A 20139-nucleotide genomic window follows, 5' to 3' on the forward strand; every position below is an offset into this window, starting at 1 on the left:
AGTTTTTATGATAGTGACAGGTAAGTTGCCTTAGTCCTTCATTTGTTGGGCTGTTGTTGAACTCAGGGATTATTGAGAAGAAATTCTCATGGGTGTTTGATAAATCAAGTTGGATATCAAAAGTGTTCAGGGTACTTTCCTGCGTGAAGGGTTAGCCTATAAGACAGGGTTTTTTTTGTTTCTTATCAAAAGAAAAGTGGATGATAGAGGCTGGCAAATCAAAATTGCCAAATCAGTAACATGGTGATAATTGAGGACTCTGGTCATGAAAATTCTCAAAAGTGAGACATAGATGAAGATTCTGGAGGAATATAATTAGTGTAAGGATAATAAACTCGAAACAAGCCTTTTTGATGGATGTGGGTGAGGCAAAAACGGAATAGTGGAGTGGAGGTTTCTCTTTGTTAGACATGCAGTAGGAGCAGTCTGAATGAGGATTGGTTTGTTTTAATAGCTGTGATAATAGGACGTACTGCACAGTAGAGATGATGTACATAATGATAACCTGTGATTTTTGACACTTCTTGGATATGACTAACTTGAGAGATAGCCAAACCTGCTCAGAGATGACATGTCAGGAGCATGAGTGACTGGGGACCCTTAACGGAGTAAAAAATACATGAAAAGACCAAGTTAAGCGTAATGGAGAAGAATCCTCTGATAGGGTTTGTGAGCTACTTATCTTACAAATGAAGCAGTAGGTTCGGAGGGAGTAGTGGCCCAAGAGCATATCATGTGTAGGGTTTTTTGGATATTTACTTTGAGGAAGTATCAGTGAGATGTAGACCTGATATTTCTTGGTGGGTGTGGAATTGCTGAGAGGAAGATCAGAATAGACTTCGAAGGGAATTGTCAAAATTGACAGAATTCATCTGGAGAAATTAGAGTTGTAGTAAAATTAGAAGAAGTGGTTTCAGAGAAGGGCCCGAAATTTGGCATTGCAGATGTGGTAGAGGTGGCTGCTGGCTAAAGAACTGAGTAGAGGTTCACAAAGCTGTAATAGTCATTCTCCATTATGGAATTATCCTCCCCCTCTACTCTGCCCTGGTAAGGCCTCATCTGGAGTACTGTGTCCAGTTCTGGGCTCCCCAGTACAAAAAAGACAGGGATCTCTTGGAAAGAGTCCAGCGGAGGGCCACAAAGATGGTGAAGGGCCTGGAGCATCTCCCCTATGAAGAAAGGCTAAGTGAACTGGGTCTGTTCAGCCTTGAGAAAAGACGACTGAGAGGGGACCTGATCCAGGTTTATAAATATCTGAGGTGTGGCGGCCATAGCGGTGAGGCCAGTCTCTTTTCAGTGGTACGTGGAGACAGGACGAGGGGAAACGGACATAAGCTGCAGCACAGGAAGTTTCGCACGAATGTGCGTAAGAACTTCTTCACGGTGAGGGTGACGGAGCACTGGAACAGGCTGCCCAGGGAGGTTGTGGAGTCTCCTTCTCTGGAGATATTCAAGTCTCGCCTGGACGCCTACCTGTGCGACCTGGTGTAGGGAACCTTCTTTGGCAGGGGGGTTGGTCTCGATGATCTCTAGAGGTCCCTTCCAACCCCTACAATTCTGTGATTCTGTGAAAGGAGAAAAGGAATACATCAGACGACACTGAGATGTCTTCAATTCCAGATAATATGGCTAAGAGAAGACAAATAAAGCATAAAATCAGCAGCGGGACCTCTTACTTTGTAAGAGTATGAGGAACAAAAAAATGCTTTAAAAAATACAGTGCAGTCAAAACCTTAATCTTGAATGTTTGGTATTTTTATCTTAAACTGTCAATTGCCTTCAGCAGAAAATCATATGAAACATAATTTTTCTTTTTCTTGAGGAAATACAGCCTCAATATAATTAACATAGGCAGTTAGCTTAGTTTTTCTCTGTGGTACCTGCTGAACATCTTTTGTGGCATTAAAATCATTTGATGAGTTCTTGGACAAAGGAATTCCAAGAGAGTGGGTTGCAAGGTTGTGCAGATGGCTACCTATCAAGTCATGAGGTGCTCACACCAGCTTTTGCTTATAAGCAGAAAGCTTCAGAATTGAGGCTCACTGTGTAGATTTCACATAGATTGTAAACTGATCATTTATGCTGAAAATCTCTCTTAGCAAAATTCGGTGTGGAGAAGCTGACAGTAGAGGAAACTCCGGCAGTGTATTTCAGAATGTATCTTATTACATGAAGGAGCAGAGATAATGACTTCAGTGACTAACTTAGAAATAAAAGGAGTTGTTCTCTTAAGGGATAAAGTGAAGTATATAATCGTACAGATTCTTTAAAGTTATTTTACATATGTGCACCTTGCGTAGTGAATAGATGGAGGAAAAAAAGAGTAACGTAATAGTACAAAACTTGTACTTCTACATCTCTTTTATGACTCCTACTTGTATTTGAAAACTGATTTTGTTCAGGGTATTACTTAAATATTTTGTTGTTTCAGTGAGAACATCTGCGTCATGGTAAAAGGATTGAATGAGACATCTCAATCGTAGAATCGTGCAGTCTATCTGTTTTTAGAATGGGAAAAATCCATTTCTATCTTGTTCTCTCTACATATCTTGCACCCATAATCCATTTCCTTACTCTTCAATTATGATTTTGGCATTTAGTGAAATGATGCTTCTTGTAGAAAACAGACTGCATTACGCTTTGGGAATATTTCTAGTATTTACATTGTCAGAATCTTGAGACTTTAGCATTGCATATCACAACATAGGAAAAAAAGTTGACTTGAAAAAACCATGAATGCTAAGAACAAAAACCATCCCTAAATGCAAATTGCCACACTCAAATCTTCTAAACTGTTCATATTATTTTTATTTAGAAGCTTTCCTTTTTACCTCATGAATTTTTTGATTGTTTGAGTAATGAGTTAAATATGAAAATGGCCATGAGAAGAAAGTGTGATGCTTATAGCTGCTCATAACAAACCAAGTGAGAAAAATTCAAACTCCTACTGTCTTCTGAGAAAGCTGCTTGTTGTAGCTGCGCTGAATGCAAGAATTATAAAAACAAAATAGGATTCTTTTTACACTGATTTGCATGTTAAATATTCTGGATGTTTTTCCAGCTCGCAGTTTCTCAAAGCAGTCGTAGTGTCTGAGCTCTGGGAACAAACCAAATAACTTACAGTGTTCTTTGGTGTGCAGATGACCCCTTCCCTAAAAATCTGCTGGTTCAAAATGAAGCAAGCTGGTTATTGTACTCTTTGAAATCATAATAGGCTGCTGGGCGAAACCCTATTCTTCATATCAGCTTCTGAAGTAAGTGGCTAAGGAGAGTGTTTGGGAGGGTACGGATAGGCAAACAAGATTTATTTGATCAGTGATAAGTCATTAACGTGACTGTTTTCTTGGTAGTAAAATTTGAAATAGGTTGAATGCATAAAGTGAATAAGTGGCCCAGCAGGTGAACTACGTGAAACTGCGTTCAAATGGCCTTTAAATCAGGCAATAGCCTACTCCTCTTAATACACAAAATGCCTGGAAAAACAAAAAAGTAAATAAAACAGGTCTGTGCAAGGACTCAGGGATTTTGTCAAATTATAACTGTCAAAGTGAATGCGGCATCTTGTCATGAAGAAAATGACCTTAATGATCCATTAATGCTATTGGGCTCCAAACCCTTGTTCGGAGCCTTCTGGGCAATCTGACAGCATTAACTTTAATGCTCAGCAACAAACAAATGTAAGTGGTTTGGATCGAAATAGAATGAAACACTGTTGGGTGTTTGTAAATTAATAAGTATGTCCCAGATTTTCTACATTTTACACAACAGTTGGCTTCCTTTCTCAGAAGGGAATTAGGGAATCAGTAGGGCTGTGAGAGGCAAGAGTGAAGAGGAACAAGTGCTGCCATGAGGTCGTTTCTGTACCAAGAAAAATTAAGCAGCACCAAGTCAGTAAAGCAGTGGCAAAGTTGAGAATGGATATTATGAATAGGGAATGACTATTCAGTGCTTCTCTGAGGAGAGGAGCTGAAATGAAGCTACCAGGCTGCAGGTTTAAAACTGAAGGAGGTAGTTTTTCATGGTGTGTATTATTGCAGTATCTTGTGGAACCATTGCTACAGGGTGTTGTGGAGGTCAAAAAATATAAACAATAAGAAATTCAGAAAGAAGTCTACCAGAGCCTGATAAACAGAGAATGTGGATGCAGCTTCTGCAATGGGATGTTCTGAAGCTGTAGGGAGCCAGAAACTAAGGGCATGATGCCAGGCCTGCCTTGCTGCTTGTGCTCAGTTTGTCTGTGACATGCCGCTATTGTAATGGCATTGCAGGCTTAGAGACTCCAGATCTGAGCCAGTACGTTTAGCCTACTGGTCATCTTCACATTACCTCCTTTCACCATTTACTGTATAGCCAGCCTTTAACTTCATTTATTTTTCACAGACTTGTTTTTTTTTTTTTTTCTTGCAACACTAAGTAATTCTTTTGTACTCTGAACATGGCTGATGCATCAGTCCTTTTTCAAGCTTTTTGATTGTGGTGGTGGTGTTTTTCTTTCCCCTGGAAAGTTCCCATTAAATCTTTTCTTGGGAATGGCACTGTGTAGTTTGTTTAAATACATCAGGCTCATGTAGACATGCATCTTACCATGTACCTGGTGGGCTCTCCTGACTACCTACAGTCTCATTGACACACCTCTCTTCCCTGAAAGCTTCAAGGGCATCCTGTTTGATTTCTCTTTTTCCTTATGTGATATCGGCACCAAGCAAACCTAATGGTGTGAAGGTTGTGTTTAGTCAGGGGCAAGTAACGGGGTGGTGACTTCGGTACTCTTAAGCCCTTGTGAATCTTGCTTCTTGGTAAATATGTCCGGAGAATGGTAGTGTATCTGACAGGAAACCTTTTTCCCTCTCTCTCCTACTCATACATAAGCTTGGCTTGTGGTCCCCGGTTCTGGAGGTGACAAAGATCTACTTTTCCCTTCTCCCACTAAGTCTTTTCCAGGAGCAAGCAATATGTGCCTATTGCAGCCATACTGATGCCTCTCTGTTCCAGCATAAGGGGAATAAAGAAAGATCAGTTGTATTTAATGTAGGTGTCTCATGAGCGCTTCATAGAGCTCTTGAAGTTTTTAAATGGTATATTTTTCACATTTTAATATTTTAAAAAATAGCAAAGAAACAGTTTTACTCGTGTGTGTGTGTGTGTGTGTGTGTGTGTGTGTGTGTGTGTGTGTGTGTGTGAGATCACTGGGTGCAGTCTGGTGTTCCCTTTGTTATGCTAACTAATTTAATGGATAGCTCAGGTCCAACCTTTTTTGTAAAAACTTTTTTTAGGCTTTCCTACCTTTTCAGGTAGGCCAAGTTGAGAAATTTTCATACGTCTTCCACCCACGTGGGTGTGGTGGGATTTAATTTCTGAGCCTGTGCAAGTGTTCTGGGAATTCAAAGCAAGTACTTCTATTCTTATTTCCATGTCTAAATCACTCGTACCTTGTATAGACAGAACTGGAAGCAGGAGAGCTATGTTCTCATGTGTTCATCTGGTTCTTCCCAGGATAGTGCTGGGAAGCTGAAGTTGGATGACATGGGCTTTTTCTTTTTAGTCCTGAACTAGCCTCTAAGTCTAAAAAGAGTAGTTTTTCCTGAATAATATGTTTGTTTTAAAAATGCTAATAGTGAGTGTCCATTCTTGGCATGCACAAATCAGAATGTACAATGAATTGCAAGAACAGGGGAGCCTAAATAGCTGAGAAATTGTATTTTGAACTATGTTGTTTGTAATCTGTGAATCGTTGAAAGAAAGAAAAATGCAAGGATTGCTTCATGTTTGATAGTGTCAGTATTTTTCTATCTCCTAGATAATTTAATATGAAAAAATATGTATTAATCTGCAATATATATGAATAGGAGTGGAAAAGAATTATATCGAGAATGCTTAAAAAAGCACATATAACTGCATTTACTGCGCTAAAATGAGAAGTTGGAGCACGTAAAAAGGGGTCTATTGGAACATGATACCTGTTGTATTTCTGTATTACTTTATGTACAAGGAAACTTCCTTTGCCAAAGAGGCTTCTTTCCTGTTGCTTTTCAGCTATCGAGAGGCCAGTTCTCAGCTGATGACTAATAGCAAATGTTGAAGTGATCTTGGATGAACATTAGCAAATGCTGACTCAGGTTACCAGATTCAAGTGACGACCTATGGGTCCGTGTCTGCTCTGTAACAAGCCTTAGTATTCAATACTAAGGCTTTCTTATGCCTATTCACTGTACTGTTTTGAATTTAAAAACAAATCCAAAGAAACTGATGTTCTGTTAACAAATTTTTTGGTAGTATTGTGAAAACCATTTCTTAACTGCATAAAATAGTATGCTTCTGTGTTTGCAGATGCTGTGAAGCCCCCAGTCAGTTCTTTACAAGCATCTGCTGAGTTACCCTTGCCCATCAACACTTCACCGCCTTCCATGCAAGCAGAATCTTCCCTACCTCCTCCTTATCAGCTTATTAACATCCCCCCACTGGAGTCTTCTTCTAGTCAAGAAGATCCTCAGGACTACCTACTGCTAATTAACTGCCAGAGTAAAAAGCCTGAACCTATGAGGTAAGTTATGGTTTTCCTTAATAACGCTTTCGTACAGGCCAAGAATGTTCATGCTAAAAGCGCTTTTTTTTTTTCCTTATTAAGTCACTGAAAGTTCGGATGCCCATAAACAGTGGGAGAAGTTGGCTGCAACTTTTGCTTCTCTTTTTGTTCTTGAACTTATCGCAATACAGAGGTGTTGGAACACTAGACTCATACTGCAGTCTTGAGAAGTATGGAGAGTAATTCCTAATCTGAAGCATCATAGTGTAGTGGTTCTAGGCTGGAAGAAATGTATATTTATTATGCACTGCTACTTTTAGCTTAAATAAATTTCCTGCACTTTCTACATAGAAGGCTATATAATCTATGGTAACCGTCTAAGAAATCTTGTCACCTATTTTTCAGAGGGGATAATGGTGGCAACCCTTGGAATGGGCTGCCCAGGAACTTAGTTGAATCTGTCCTTCGAGATTTAAAAGTAAGCAAACAAAACTTGATTGAATGAGGCCCTGGGGAGCCTCACCCCTCTTGGTAATCCTCTTTTCTTAGAGGTGTTGGAGGAGCTGGATTAGATTAGATGATCTCTGGAGCTCCTTTTCAACCTTCAGTATTCTTTGGGATAAAGTTATAGATCTCTTGCAAGCTGCTCTTCTGCAGTAATTTAAGATAAAAATGTGTTGGGATATCTACACATAAATATGCAAAACTGCATATTCTTTTTATGATTGCAGGAAAGCACATTGAAGGCTAAGGAGAGCGATCATTGGAAAGCAGCTTTTTAAGTGTTTCTTAGGGTCCCTTAGTGCCATACCTCTTAGTAGCAATGCCTTCTTCATCAACAGCTGGATGCTCTGACAGTTTTACCTGAGCCGTATGCTCTCTGCTCCCTTGGCATTTCTATATTGCTCTTGTGCCTGAGTAGCTTCTTTATCCGTTTGCTGATGACTGCATGGTAGAAAAGTATCACCCTTTACAATCCTCATTATAAAATGGAGGAATGAGCCTACAGTTCCCCTGGTACATGGAATGTGCAGGTTAGAGGCAGCATGGCATGCCCCCAAAGCATCCTGTAGAGAAGGGGAAATCCAATGTGTGCTATGAATATTGAAATTTTAAATGTTTACTCATGTTTAGAAGCTGATGGTGCCTGATAGGTATGTCATAGTTTCTGCCAAAAATTATCAAAACTTTTGGTTTTGTTTCCATAATGGCTTGGCAGATAAATCTTGGCTCGTTTCAGAGCCCTGAGTCATCAGAAATGTCTGAGTACCCCTTTGTTTTCATGAGGGATGGGCACAGAGTGGATTTCCAGCACAAATGAATAGTGTTTTTAAGAATGATCAAGGCTGGGATATGTAGATGATTTTCTTGTACTTGTGTAGTTGTATGACTTAAGTAGAGACGATGAAGTCTGAGGAGACCATAAAGGGGGCATAAAAGGGGACAAGGAGTGGGGTCTGAATAACCTCCAAAATTACTTGAGGAAGGCCTTAGATGGTTACTGGAGAAGATGTTTGAATGTCTGAGGAAGACAGAATGTCCAGTGGAGATAAAAATGCAGAGGGAACTGAAAGAAGAACTGAATAAAGTCATGGGGAGTGTAGAGGTTCTTAAAATAATAAGTTTCTTTGCGAGAACATTTCAAAGCCATGAAACGTTGGCAAGGTTGTCAGTGGGGAATGGTATGGACTCTTACTGTTTTATATTTAAGCGAGTTCACTAAATAGCTATGTCTCTTTATTAAGAAGGATTTAATTATGAAAATTTAAAGCAATAGTCACGCTGGAGTTTTTTCCATGTAAAAAGATTGCTCCTGTCATGTAAAAAGATTGCAGGCGTTTTTGCTGGATTTGGTCTGATATGCAGGTTATATTCAGTTCTCCTATGGAATTAGAGCTTAGTGTATCTGCATAGCATGGTGTTGGAAGGCACGATGTACGTGACCATAATCCACTAAGTGTCTGCATCACTTTACTGTTCATTTCCAGATGTGGAACAGGCATCTATTTCATACAACCTTTATTTTAACTGGAGGAAAGCTGTGTAAATGTTAATTAAAAGTAAAGCAATAGTAGGTGAACGTTGTTTAATTTATATATGCATTTTGTTGCTTGAATGTTTTTTTTCTGCATTGTTTTCTCTTTAGATTTTAACGTTACCAATATGCAGAAGGAATGTTTTCTGCTCTAACTTTGCATAGTACTTACTAGATAATCTGGGAAGCACTGATTTTTCTATAAAAAATATTTGGAATTATTTTTTTTCAGGTGAGGTGGGTAACTGAGAAATCTAGAGGCCATGATCAGCTTCCCTTTTCAGAATTTTTAGTTTTTATGTTCCAAAGCTAACAATAATTTCAAAATGTTTCCTTGCAGTGTCATGCAATGCATCATGTAGTCTTATTAGAATAGTTTGAACACAGTACTTGTGGTTATAATCATCATGCTGTATTTTGTCTAAAATAGTTTTAGGCTCTGATCACTGTTGGCTTGAAAAAGGGTATTGTTTAACTGTAGCATTTAGTGAGAATGTGACGTTCGTATTTGGATCATAAATAAGAAAATGAAGCCAAGGACTGTTTCCGAAAGTCTTATTGTTCTGGCTCATTCAAGATGTATATGGAAATAACACTGTCTTCCTCGTTTTTCTTGTGTCTATGAAACAGCCAAGGGTCACCCTTTATCTCTGAAGAAGGGCAGGAGTACCTTCTCTTAGAAGACTTTGAAAGTAAAAAGGTTCCACTGCAGTGAGTGAACAGTAGCTGTTCTTGGAACGTGTGTGAGAAATGAATTGCAGTGCCATTAACTTGCCTGAAAATACTGTTTGGAATACGTCTTGCATGGTGTTCAGTTTTAACAGAAAAAAAAACTATGGAAACTTGGCTTCCATTTTCTGAAAATAGCTGTAATTAAGATAGAGCTGTTTTATTTACTTATTTATCCACATTTCTTCTATGCTTGCTGTTTCTGTCCCAGATTGTTGGCATACAAGAGCAGTTTATCTGCCACTTTGTTTATCGTTATTCTGTTTAGTCTGACGTATTTGTTCCTGCAGTTGCAAAAAGAATCAGCTTGAAAGGATGAATGGTCTGACGGGCAATCATCCCATTTTTTTAATATGTTACATACTGTCTGGCTTGAAATCTTTTCTCCTGGGTTTCTGTCAGCAGTCAGATTTCAGTAGGTGATGTTAGGCTTTCTTATTTTGCCCCTGGTACTTTATCTCTGCTCTGTGAATCTTAACACTCAGTTCTTGTGGGCTGGTAGGCTGTACACTTCTCAGTACTGGGTTAAGAACAGTTTGCTCACTTAAGCACTTCTTGCAGATATGTGATGCACACCTGCTAATACTGAGTTCGTATCACAGTCATCTTCTGATTATAAATAGGGTTAGTTGTTGTTGTTGTTAGATATTACTTTGCATTTATTTTAAACTGAAGTACAAAGAAACATTAATACTTAGTATATTAGTGGGGGACTCAGCCCAGCCAAAAAGGACTTGAGGCTCCTGGTGGATCATAAGCTGGACGTGAGCTGACGCTGTGCCCTGACAGCCCAGAAAGCCAACCCTATCATGGGCTGCATTGAAAAAATCATGGCCAGCAGGTCAAGAGAGGTGATCCTGCCCCTCTGCACTGCTGAGGCCTCACCTGGAGTACTGCATCCAGATGTGGAGTCCTCAGCACAGGAGAGGTGTGGACCTGATAGCTGTGGAACTCCTTAGAGGAGAGCCACAGAAATGATCCAAGGGGTTGAACAACTTCTGTGTGAGGAGCCCTCCACTGAGGACTGGGGCTGTTCAGTATGGAGAAGAGAAGGCCCTGGGGAGGCTGGATAGCAGCCTCCCAGTTTGTAAAGCGGGAATATAAAAAAGAAGGGGACTCTGCTAAAGAGTCTTGTAATGGGACAACGGGAAGTGGTTTCATACTAATAGAAGGGATGTTTAGATAGGTTATAAGGAAGCAGTTTTTCACAGTAGGGGTGGTAAGGCACTGGAACAGATTGCCCGGAGGTGTGGTGGACACCCTGTCCTCGGAGACATTCAAGGTCAAGCTGGATTGGGCTGTGAGCCACATGACCTAGCTGCAGAAGTCTGTCCATTGCAGGGGAGTTGGACAAGATGATCCATAAGGGTCCCTTCTAAATCAGAAGATTCTATGATTGCATGATTTAGGTTAGAAAACATGCAGAAATCATCAAACATTCTATATCTGAAGTTTTTTCTTAAAAAAGGAGTAAAATCTGTCCCTCATCTGTGGTCCTAATCTAGTTTTTTTCTTGAGGTAACGTGAATCAAGAATACAATGTAAATCTTCAAGATAGCATGTATTCTTTCTGCCAAGTTCAGTGGTGAATGTTGACTTCTGGAATCTATTTAAACTTCAGAGGGTCAGTTATGTTTTCATTTAGGCATAAACTGCTTTTGTGCCCTGTATTTCAGACAGTCTTCTAGTTTTTGGTCTTGCAAAGTCAGATTGGTTACAACATGTTCATATTTTGAAAACTTAATTCAATTGCCTAGGAAGCCAATTCCAAAAGACTACTTTAAAAAAAAAAAAAAGTGGAATAAATCAGAAAAGCCCTCTTACAATGAGATATGTATACCATTGCCACCAGCTAAGAAAATGACTGGCTGCTTTGTGTAAGTTATTGCAAGTCTTATGTTTTCACAAGTGCTCGTGTTCAAGAGAGAAGCAGCAGCATTTACTTAGGCCCAGAAAGCTCCTAGATGTTGCTTACATGTGATGGGTAATTATATTGTACGTGCTTTGTTGTTGCATCTTGAGTTTGGGTTATATATGCTTGCATGTGTTGCTTCTCTAGAGTCAAATATAACTTGGCATCATTATAATGTGTCTTAATGTCTGTAAAACCACTGTTGTGCCTAGAACTGCTAAGATTAAGGACATTGGCTTTGCTTTTGTGTGTGAAAACGTTTTAAAGGTTGAGTTCTGGCACATGGCTAAATGGATGAAAGTGATCCCAGTATGTGTACAAGCCAAGAATTGAAAAATAAGGTCAACTCTCCAGTTTTTTGATTATGTGCATTTGTTTGCTTTTGGTAAAGTGTATAGTAGTCCTTACGTTATTCCATAGTTTTGGAAATACTTCCATGTTAAAGTATATCCTGCTGAACTGGAACTAATTTCAGTTCTACAGTCAATTGTCAACGTCTGCCCACTTTATTTTTCTAGCATTTAAAATATACATCATGGTCCATGCTGTGCTCACTCAAGTAAAACACGTGACTTTTGCTGTGGGTTTGGTACAAATGAATGCCACAGAACTAGAATAGCATGTGTTGAAAGAGGAGAACTTTTGAATGAATACTTCAAGTGCAAGGGCTGCATCATAGACTACAATCAGATTACATAATACTTTGACAATTCATAAAGCTCTCTGTAACCTTGTGTAGTTCCTTCAATCCTGTGTGCTATTTTTTCTGCAGTTGTGTTAAACTTGCAGTAGTTCATTAGAGAACTTGTTAAGCTCTGAGACTAGGTAAGTAAACTTAACAAAGAAACACGTTTTGGATAGTTGATGGAAGTTGATTGGAAGATTCACTTCCTTGCTTTTGCCAAGGATAAATACTTAATGAGAATATTTGGGAGTCCGTTAAGCTAAGTGCGGTATTCTAAGTAAGCTAAGTGCTTAGTATTCTAAGTCACATGGAAACCAGTTCTGACCATTGAAGGAGAACTTAAATCTACATGAAAAATAGTAATCAGAGCAAAATTAGTATATATTTTAATATGAAAAAAAATATATAAAATAACAACAACAACAAAATAGAAAAGTATGTCATAAGTTAAAGCCATAGAAGACCGCTTGTACACCAGTCAGGCTGATGGAAGATAGTATCAACTCTGTTAAACAAACAAAAATGTGTTAGGTGAAGAACATTTTTCTTGACTAGACTGTCCAGTCTAAACTAATAACATCCATTTCCTTGAGAGTTGGCTCAGAGAGGCTCTTAAGGAGTCATTTGTCATTTTTTAGGTGGATATCTGAGAAGAATGGCTTGTTTCACACTTTATCAATGTCTCCATAATGAATGAAGAGGAAACCTAAATGAATTGCTAAGCTGAAATCCTTTCTCCCCAGGTTACTAGAACCTTGGGAGGTAAAAATCTGGCTGTTGTTTAAGTAAGGAAATGTTTGATTTTACTGACAAATTGATCACCTGTAGAACAGGAGTCTTTTCAAGAAAAAGTAGTGTTGATTTGAATATTATATTCCTCAGCCGCTTTGTAAACTGAATTGACCAATTGCTTAGTAAGAGTAGTATTCCAGCTATTCATTGTTGCACACACACGCTGAAGTATGCATGTGCATATGTAGAAATACAAACAATGATATGATTCTGTGGTAACGATAAAAGGAAATACCAGGATATGGTGGAAAAACTGTATCACCTCCACCTACATTAGTATTTCTGCAGTTGTCTTGACTTGCATTTAAGCAAGGATTCAGACTTAGAATCTCTCTTCCTGGAGCAAGGCAACTGGAGAGGCATCACCCTCCCCCCCCCCCAAAAAAAAAAAAAAAAAAAAAAACAAGAAAACCCTGAACCAAAAGGTAGTTGTTTATTTCCCTGTTTATTGGTACCAGTAATAATGAGAGCTGTTGTCAGAAAAGGTGGTCTTCCAAAGAAATAAAGGCAAACAACTGTGCCATTTTGCCTAATGATGTGGCCTTAACTGGTGTTCAGCAAAAAAACACCCTATTGTTACATATATCATATGGATTTCTCTTTTTCTCTTCTTTATAATGTATTTAAAAAAATACATATATATATATATATGTGTGTATATATATATATACTTGAATATTTGGTTAGTAGGTAACTTCAGGCATACACTTAAGAGTGTTGCAAGCAACCATATTTTGTCACATTTTTTCGTACTGGTTAGAACTAGCAAGTATTGTAAAAACTCAAGGATTGAATGCATTTTCACTTTTAATTGTTGTTGAAGTACTGCAGAGCTGATGAAAAGAATAAAAAATTAAACCCAACTTTCAACTACCTAAATAAACTTTGCTTTAGGTTGTCTTGACATCTTCCTGGAGATCACTTGCATTATGAAATACCAACTTGCTGAGCTACTGCTAAAGTTACGTGCTTGTGCTGTTGCCTATTTCACATGCATGGGTCTGTGTACGTGCAATAACTTGGAATCCTTCTGAAGTAGTTTGTTTCATAATTGGGTTCCTGCATTTCATTTTTTAAAAGTTGGAAGAGACTGATGCGCCTTTCAGCTGTCCACATTTTAAACATTTTTAAAATTATTTTGATGTTTCTTTTCTTTGTGTTCATCAATGTTTGAATCTCTTGATCTTGTGTATAGATCTCACGCTGACTCTGCAAAATCCAGCTCTTCTGAAACAGACTGCAATGATAATGTGCCCTCCCACAAAAACCCTGCTCCATCCATGAGCAAGCAAGCTGTGAATGGCTTTTTTCAGCAGCAAGGTGTCTATGACTCTCCGCCTTCTCGTACTGGACTACCATTGGCAGACTCCAGCCTTTATAACCTGCCTAGGAGTTACTCCCAAGATGTTTTACCGAAGGCAGCATCTCCAACGGGGACTGATGGAGAAGGCGAGCAGCATGTTTTCAATACGCCATCAGCGACATCGTCATTAGATGCACAGATGAGGCACATCTCCATTAGTTACGACATTCCCCCTACGCCTGGAGGTACTTATCAGATTCCACGAACTTTTCCAGAAGGAACATTGTCTCAGACTTCAAAGTTGGATACTATTCCAGATATTCCTCCACCTCGGCCACCAAAACCTCACCACGCCGCAGATCGATCTCCTGTGGAAACATGTAGCATTACTCGCACAGCTTCAGATACTGATAGTAGCTATTGTATCCCTACAGCAGGAATACCACCCTCACGCAGTAATACCATTTCAACTGTAGATTTGAATATCTTTCGTAAAGGTCAGTGCTCCATATTTTACTTGGCTCTTCCAGATTCTTTTCATGCTGAATGATATTAGTCTTATGAAGAAAGATGAGGTACATGTGGGTTGAATAATGAGTCTTGCTTTTGTCCTTGAGAAGCGAGTGTGTGGCTCTTCACAAAGCACTCACTGAAGTCTAAAATATGTAAGAAACCAGAGAAAGACATATTTATTAAGGGAAAAGCATTGAAGTAGCAAAGCGCAGAACATTGATAAAGGCTACTCCACTGTGTATTCAGCTTTAGCTGGAAGTATTTGAAGTGCTATACATTTCAGTGACTCTATTAGTCTTGGAAAACTAAGCACTGTTTTTTGCTAATAAGGTCATATAGCTGAGTTCAAAACTGTTGCTATCAGTCTGTCAGAACAACCAAGGTAAGGTTCACACATCATGACCAAGATCTGCAGAAGCTGGAGGTTCAGTGGAATTTGGTATGCACCAAGAGCTTTGAAATCAACGCTGAACTGGTTATTGACGTCAAAAACTTTCTCTCCTTAGACATGCATACAAAGCTTTTAAAGTAAAACTGAAGTTGTTCCTTCTAGCCATTTAAATGTCAGCATTGCAGACTTGCTAATGCATTAGTGTTGTTTTTCCTTTAGCAGCTGGGTATATTTCTGGGTACTAGCAAATCCGGTGGAGCTACTTTTACTTTAGAAAGACTTCAGTGTTTCTTGTTTTTCTGCTTGTTTGTTTTGTTCCTGTTCTTATTCTCTCAGATTTAAAGTAAAGAAATGCAGTGAAAGGCTGAGTTTGGAAAGTGATATTTACTGTTACAGAGAGCAGTTGTTGTCTTACTAAAAATTTCTGGTCTAAGAGTTTCATTTATTTTAGGTTCCTGAGGCAGTGGGTATAAAGATGTGACTTCTAGAGTCTAATTTTGTACTGGTTGGAGCTGGTGCTGATGTTTGTGGGCAACGTTACAGTGCCTGTGGGATGGCAGGCAAAAATGAGGAAAATGATGGTGGTGGGGGGGGAAGCCTTTGGAGCTCTTTTTCTAGGACAAGCGGAGAATGAAATAGAATTTCCCCCCGAGTTTCTGTCTTAATGTCAGTAGAAGCAGGCTTGTTGAGAAGTAGTGCAAGCTGTTGCCTGCAACGAGTGAGTGGGACCCAGGACCTGGGGGCAAAGTATTTCACAAACATGCTAGCGCTCCAGAGAGGCATTCACGAAGGTGAGGACCTTCTTAATATGGAGTGCTGAGAGCCAGGGCCCTGAGAAGCACAAGATATTTTGGTTCTGTCAATCTGAAAACCCCTGGAAACCTACAGGGGAGTTGAGAGAAGAGTGGTGGGATGTAAGAAGAATTTACCTGTTATTGCAGCGAATTAATTTCTGTTGAATCAGCACTTTCTAATCAAGTGTATTCAGTCAGAAGACCTCACTCTAGACCTTAAATTACGCCTGTTGTTTATTTTATGGTAGGTTTCTCATGAGGGCCTTCTATCTCAAAATATACGGCTCTTACAGGAAGGTTTTATGCCTGCCTATTTGAAAGGAAGATTTAGCTGGTTCTTAAAAAGGAAAAATTACTGGGTTTTTCTTTTTTCTGATATGGAAAACATCACTATAAGATTTTTCAAGTTGATTGGCAAGTGCTGAGTCATCTCATCATCTCAAGTTCTATGGGTAAAATCTATTGGCTGCAGCTTTAGGAGGTGCGTTTGCATGGTGTCTTAGAAGCAGACAGTAAATAACAACGAACTCTGGATGACTCGTGCCAAGGAATGGGGAACAGGAATGATGAATAGCCACTTTCTCTTCTTATTTCTTTAGAAATTAGTTCTCAAGACTGTTATGATATTCCACGAACGTTTCCGAATGACAGATCTAATTCATTGGAGGGCTTCCATAACCACTTTGTAAGTATGATGTGATCTTATGAGAGACAACAGTAACAGAGCTTGAATGCTTTTTGTTTCTGTGTAAAAAAGCAAGGTGAACGGTGTTTGTGATTTTCAGTTTCAAAGTAATGTATTAATCTTACTAATCTGAGTAGCTTAGGTTAAAAGATTCATATGATTCACAGCTGATTGCGTAACTTATTTTGTTAAAGGAAATATATGTTAATTCTAGAAAAACAGAAGCATGTTGACAGTGGGAAGTGTTTCAAGTGAAGAACTAGATGAAAATTATGTCCCAATGAATCCCAACTCTCCTCCACGACAGCATTCCAGCAGCTTCACTGAACCCATCCAGGAAACAAATTATGTTCCAATGACACCAGGCACGTTTGATTTTCCGTTATTTGGAAAGCAAGTCCCTCCTCCCTCTCACATGGGTTTCAGGTCCAGTCCAAAGACCCCTCCCAGACGGTCAGTGCCTACTGAAAAATGTGAACCACCGCCAGTGGATCGGAACCTCAAACCAGACAGAAAAGGTGAGGAAAATATCCGATAGAAGTTGATTTTATCATCTAATAAAATATTGTAGCTCTTAAAACTTCTGATTGGTGGGAAATAATGTTTTTTGAGAAATTTTAACAAAGGAATTTTGGCCCAATTTATGTATAAAATTTCTAGGATGTTTCTTAATGATGATAATACATCACAGTAACTGCTAAATACAAACTTGGGTTTAGATTTCAATTCAAAAATTAGGTAGAATTGCTAACACTCAAGTATGAGTTCTAGTCTTTACACAGAGGACAGCTGGCTAACTTATAATGGAGGTAGCACATGAGGAACAACATAGAATTTATAGACGTAGCAGCTCTTGGTACAGGGTCAATGGCTCCATTGTATGATGTAGATAACTTAGATATTTTATGTATTTGCTTTTGATCTAAACGTTGTTAGCAATTAGTAATAAGTAATGAGTGGTATATTTTACTACTTTTTACTCTAAGTATGCAGGTTTTTTTTATTCAAGGTATGCAGTAGTCACAGAATAATTCTTACAAATGTGTTTGTGTAAGAATAATATTAGCTTCAGGGAAATGTTTGCTGATGAGTACATAATGTTGTCTTAACTTCAACCCGTAAAAACAAGGAAAATCACTTGATGTTGAGGTTGGCCAATGTTTAAGATGTAGCAGCCGTATGGGGCAGAAAAGATGTTGGATGTGGGCTATGAGGTTACCATAGATATTCTTTCCTTGAGATCCAAATGTGAGGAGGAAAGTGTTAATTCAAACCTGCTTTTAAGGTATGTTTGCTCTATCACACGCACTGGGTACCATGTTGTTTGTGTAAGCTGCAGTAAGTAGGCTGCAGTAGATGAACAGTCATGCAGCAAAATGAGAACTGGTTCTATGTGGAAATATTTCAAATGACTGAATGTGTGAGAGAAGACTTAAGGGTTTTGAAGCTGCAGTAATGACGACAAAATTGAGGGAGGAGTGCACAAATTTTAGAGGGCTTCTCCAAAAGTATTCTGAAAAAAACAAGAGTGCACCTCTTAAATCTGGTGCACTATGTTTACTTGGCCTTAAAGTAAATGATTATTTAGGTGACGTAAGTGATAGACTTAAGGAATAGATATCATTGTGATGTCTCCATATGAGAGTACTTACTGAGAATCACTAATAAGTAGCTTGGACTTCCCAGTCAATGTGAAGTAAGTTATCAAAAATATCTTTCTTCAAGAACTGGGAACTAAACAAATTGTCAGTGTCTGCAGAACTTTGTAGCTCCTATTTTCGGAATTACGCATTTGAGAAGAGTGTTTAAGTGGACAGTGGCTGACTTCATTTTGGAGGAAAAAAATCCATGTTTTTATCAGATGATCCAAAATATTAACCGAATTAAAACTTTAAATTACCGTTTTTTTCCTTACAAGTGAAGACAGCCTTATGTATAATTAAGCAAAGGGGATAATATCATTATGATACAGATGATCTCAGTGTAAAACAAAGTGCCTCTTCTCATTTTGACTGTGTTCAGAAAGTGAAACAAGGCCTTTTTCAGAACCATGGCTCTCTGTTTGTGTCTGTTACTGTGTTAGCAGAGAGTAGCTCTGTTCAGTTTTTAAGAAATACTGGACAGTAACAGAATGAAACTCAATGCTGGAAAGTATTCTCAAAATAAATACTGAGCTGTTTTGAAGTATTTTTTTTTCTGACTTGCAGGTTTGTGTGTTCTACTCATGAAATGCTTGACAATTAAGTTTTAATGTTGAAAAGCTTCTTGTTTTGCTGTTGGTGATGCAAGGCAGTCACATAGATCTCTGCTGAGGCAGCACTGCTAATTTTGAGACTCTGTTCTTGAAACTGAGCGTTCACCTTCTGAAAGTGCTGTGTGAGGATTACGCTTCGCTCCTGCCCTCAAATGCTTTACGGATGAGAAAACCTAACTAACAACAGGGAACAGTTTTTTAGATTAGGAGGCTAACACAACTTCTATTGAGTGTAGAGGTGCCCAGTGTAGCTCCTACTGGCTGGCTGTACTGACTGGGGGAACAAACAAATGCCATAGAAAGATCTTGAGTTACCAAGAATGGTAATAATTCTGATTTATTAGTGAGGATTTTGTCTTAATAAAATGCACACGCAGGCATACTCAAATTCTCTCAATTGTATTACTATAAGTTTTCCAGTCTTGTGAAGAGCAGATATGATGACGCCCCAGGGTGGTAATGTTGTTCCCATTTCAGTACACGAATAACTTCCTGAAATATTTTTGAGAAGATAAAACTTCCGTTCTTTTTAAAGTAAAATAGAATAAAACTTCTGATTTAGTGGACCCTTAATTAATCAAAGCAGGTATGTGCTTTACATTCTATTGTGTTGTTTTTTCAGCTTTCAAGTTCTTTTAGCAAATTTTATTATCAGTTTGTTTCTGCATTATATAAATGTTCTGCAGTGGTGTTCTGCTACAAATTAGTACACAGAAGATAGTAAGTGGGTCAGTATGTTCCATAATATCTAGGTAGGCGTAGAAATGGGCAAATGGTATTTAAAATAGTTGAGTTCCGAATACTGTTCCTTTTAATATTTTTCTGTGGTTAATTCAACTTTTTCTGTTGTAGACCATCACTAAAAATGGCATTATTGCCATTACTGAGATCAGGTGTTTTGGTTTTAAGGCTTCTGAGCATATGAGGGCATATTGTGTTCTGTCAGAAGAATCAGTTGTATTTTTTTAACAATTGCAGATAGTGCTGCAAAAATACTATTTGTATTGCCAACAAACAGTTGTTTTTGTAGATGTGTTTGTTTGAGAACTACAATTATCACCTTTATCTTAAACATTGGCTCAGTAATGTTTCTGTGTGGATCAGGAAAGTTTGTCAAATTTGGTTCGAAATTGTGATTCTGAATGTAGAACAGAAATAGCACAGAGAAATTAGCACATGAAGAAGGAATGCACTGTTTTTAGTTGTCAGATGTATTTGCTTATGTATCTTCTATATTTTTTGTTCATTTTAAGACCTTGGAATTTTACAGGCAGTGGAGTTTGGCAATAGTAGCAAATGAATACAACAATGTCCGAGTCCGTTCTGTCATACAGAGCCTGCGTTCCCCTCCAGTGTTTCTGTTTTGTGAACCTGAGACAGAATAAATACTTGATTAATTCAGGTTCTGTGGTCTTTGGATAATAACATAACTGGGCAACAAAGACCTATCCATCTGTCAGCAGATGACATAATTGTGTCAGCAGCACTGACTGTAAGGTGCATGACTTCACTGCTCTGATGCA

The 20139-nt window shown here is 38.6% G+C and overlaps 1 protein-coding gene across 8 annotated transcripts in view; it reads left to right on the forward strand.

Moving 5' to 3' along the window:
* Positions 1-20139, forward strand: part of GAB1 (GRB2 associated binding protein 1) — a 96528-nt gene that overhangs the window by 59105 nt on the left and 17284 nt on the right. For 5 of the 8 annotated variants that reach the window (XM_085222125.1, XM_085222130.1, XM_085222124.1 and 2 more), the window contains exons 3-7: positions 6328-6541; positions 9189-9269; positions 13872-14476; positions 16277-16362; positions 16577-16880. In XM_085222125.1, the coding sequence (XP_085078251.1) occupies positions 6328-6541; positions 9189-9269; positions 13872-14476; positions 16277-16362; positions 16577-16880 (1290 nt within the window). The remainder of the gene's footprint in view (positions 1-6327; positions 6542-9188; positions 9270-13871; positions 14477-16276; positions 16363-16576; positions 16881-20139) is intronic. The other 3 variants (XM_085222127.1, XM_085222131.1, XM_085222129.1) reach the window with 2 other exon arrangements.

The sequence above is a fragment of the Meleagris gallopavo genome, chromosome 4 (genome assembly GCF_905368555.1).
Source record: "Meleagris gallopavo chromosome 4, MGAL_WU_HG_1.1, whole genome shotgun sequence".
Lineage (NCBI taxonomy): Eukaryota > Metazoa > Chordata > Aves > Galliformes > Phasianidae > Meleagris > Meleagris gallopavo.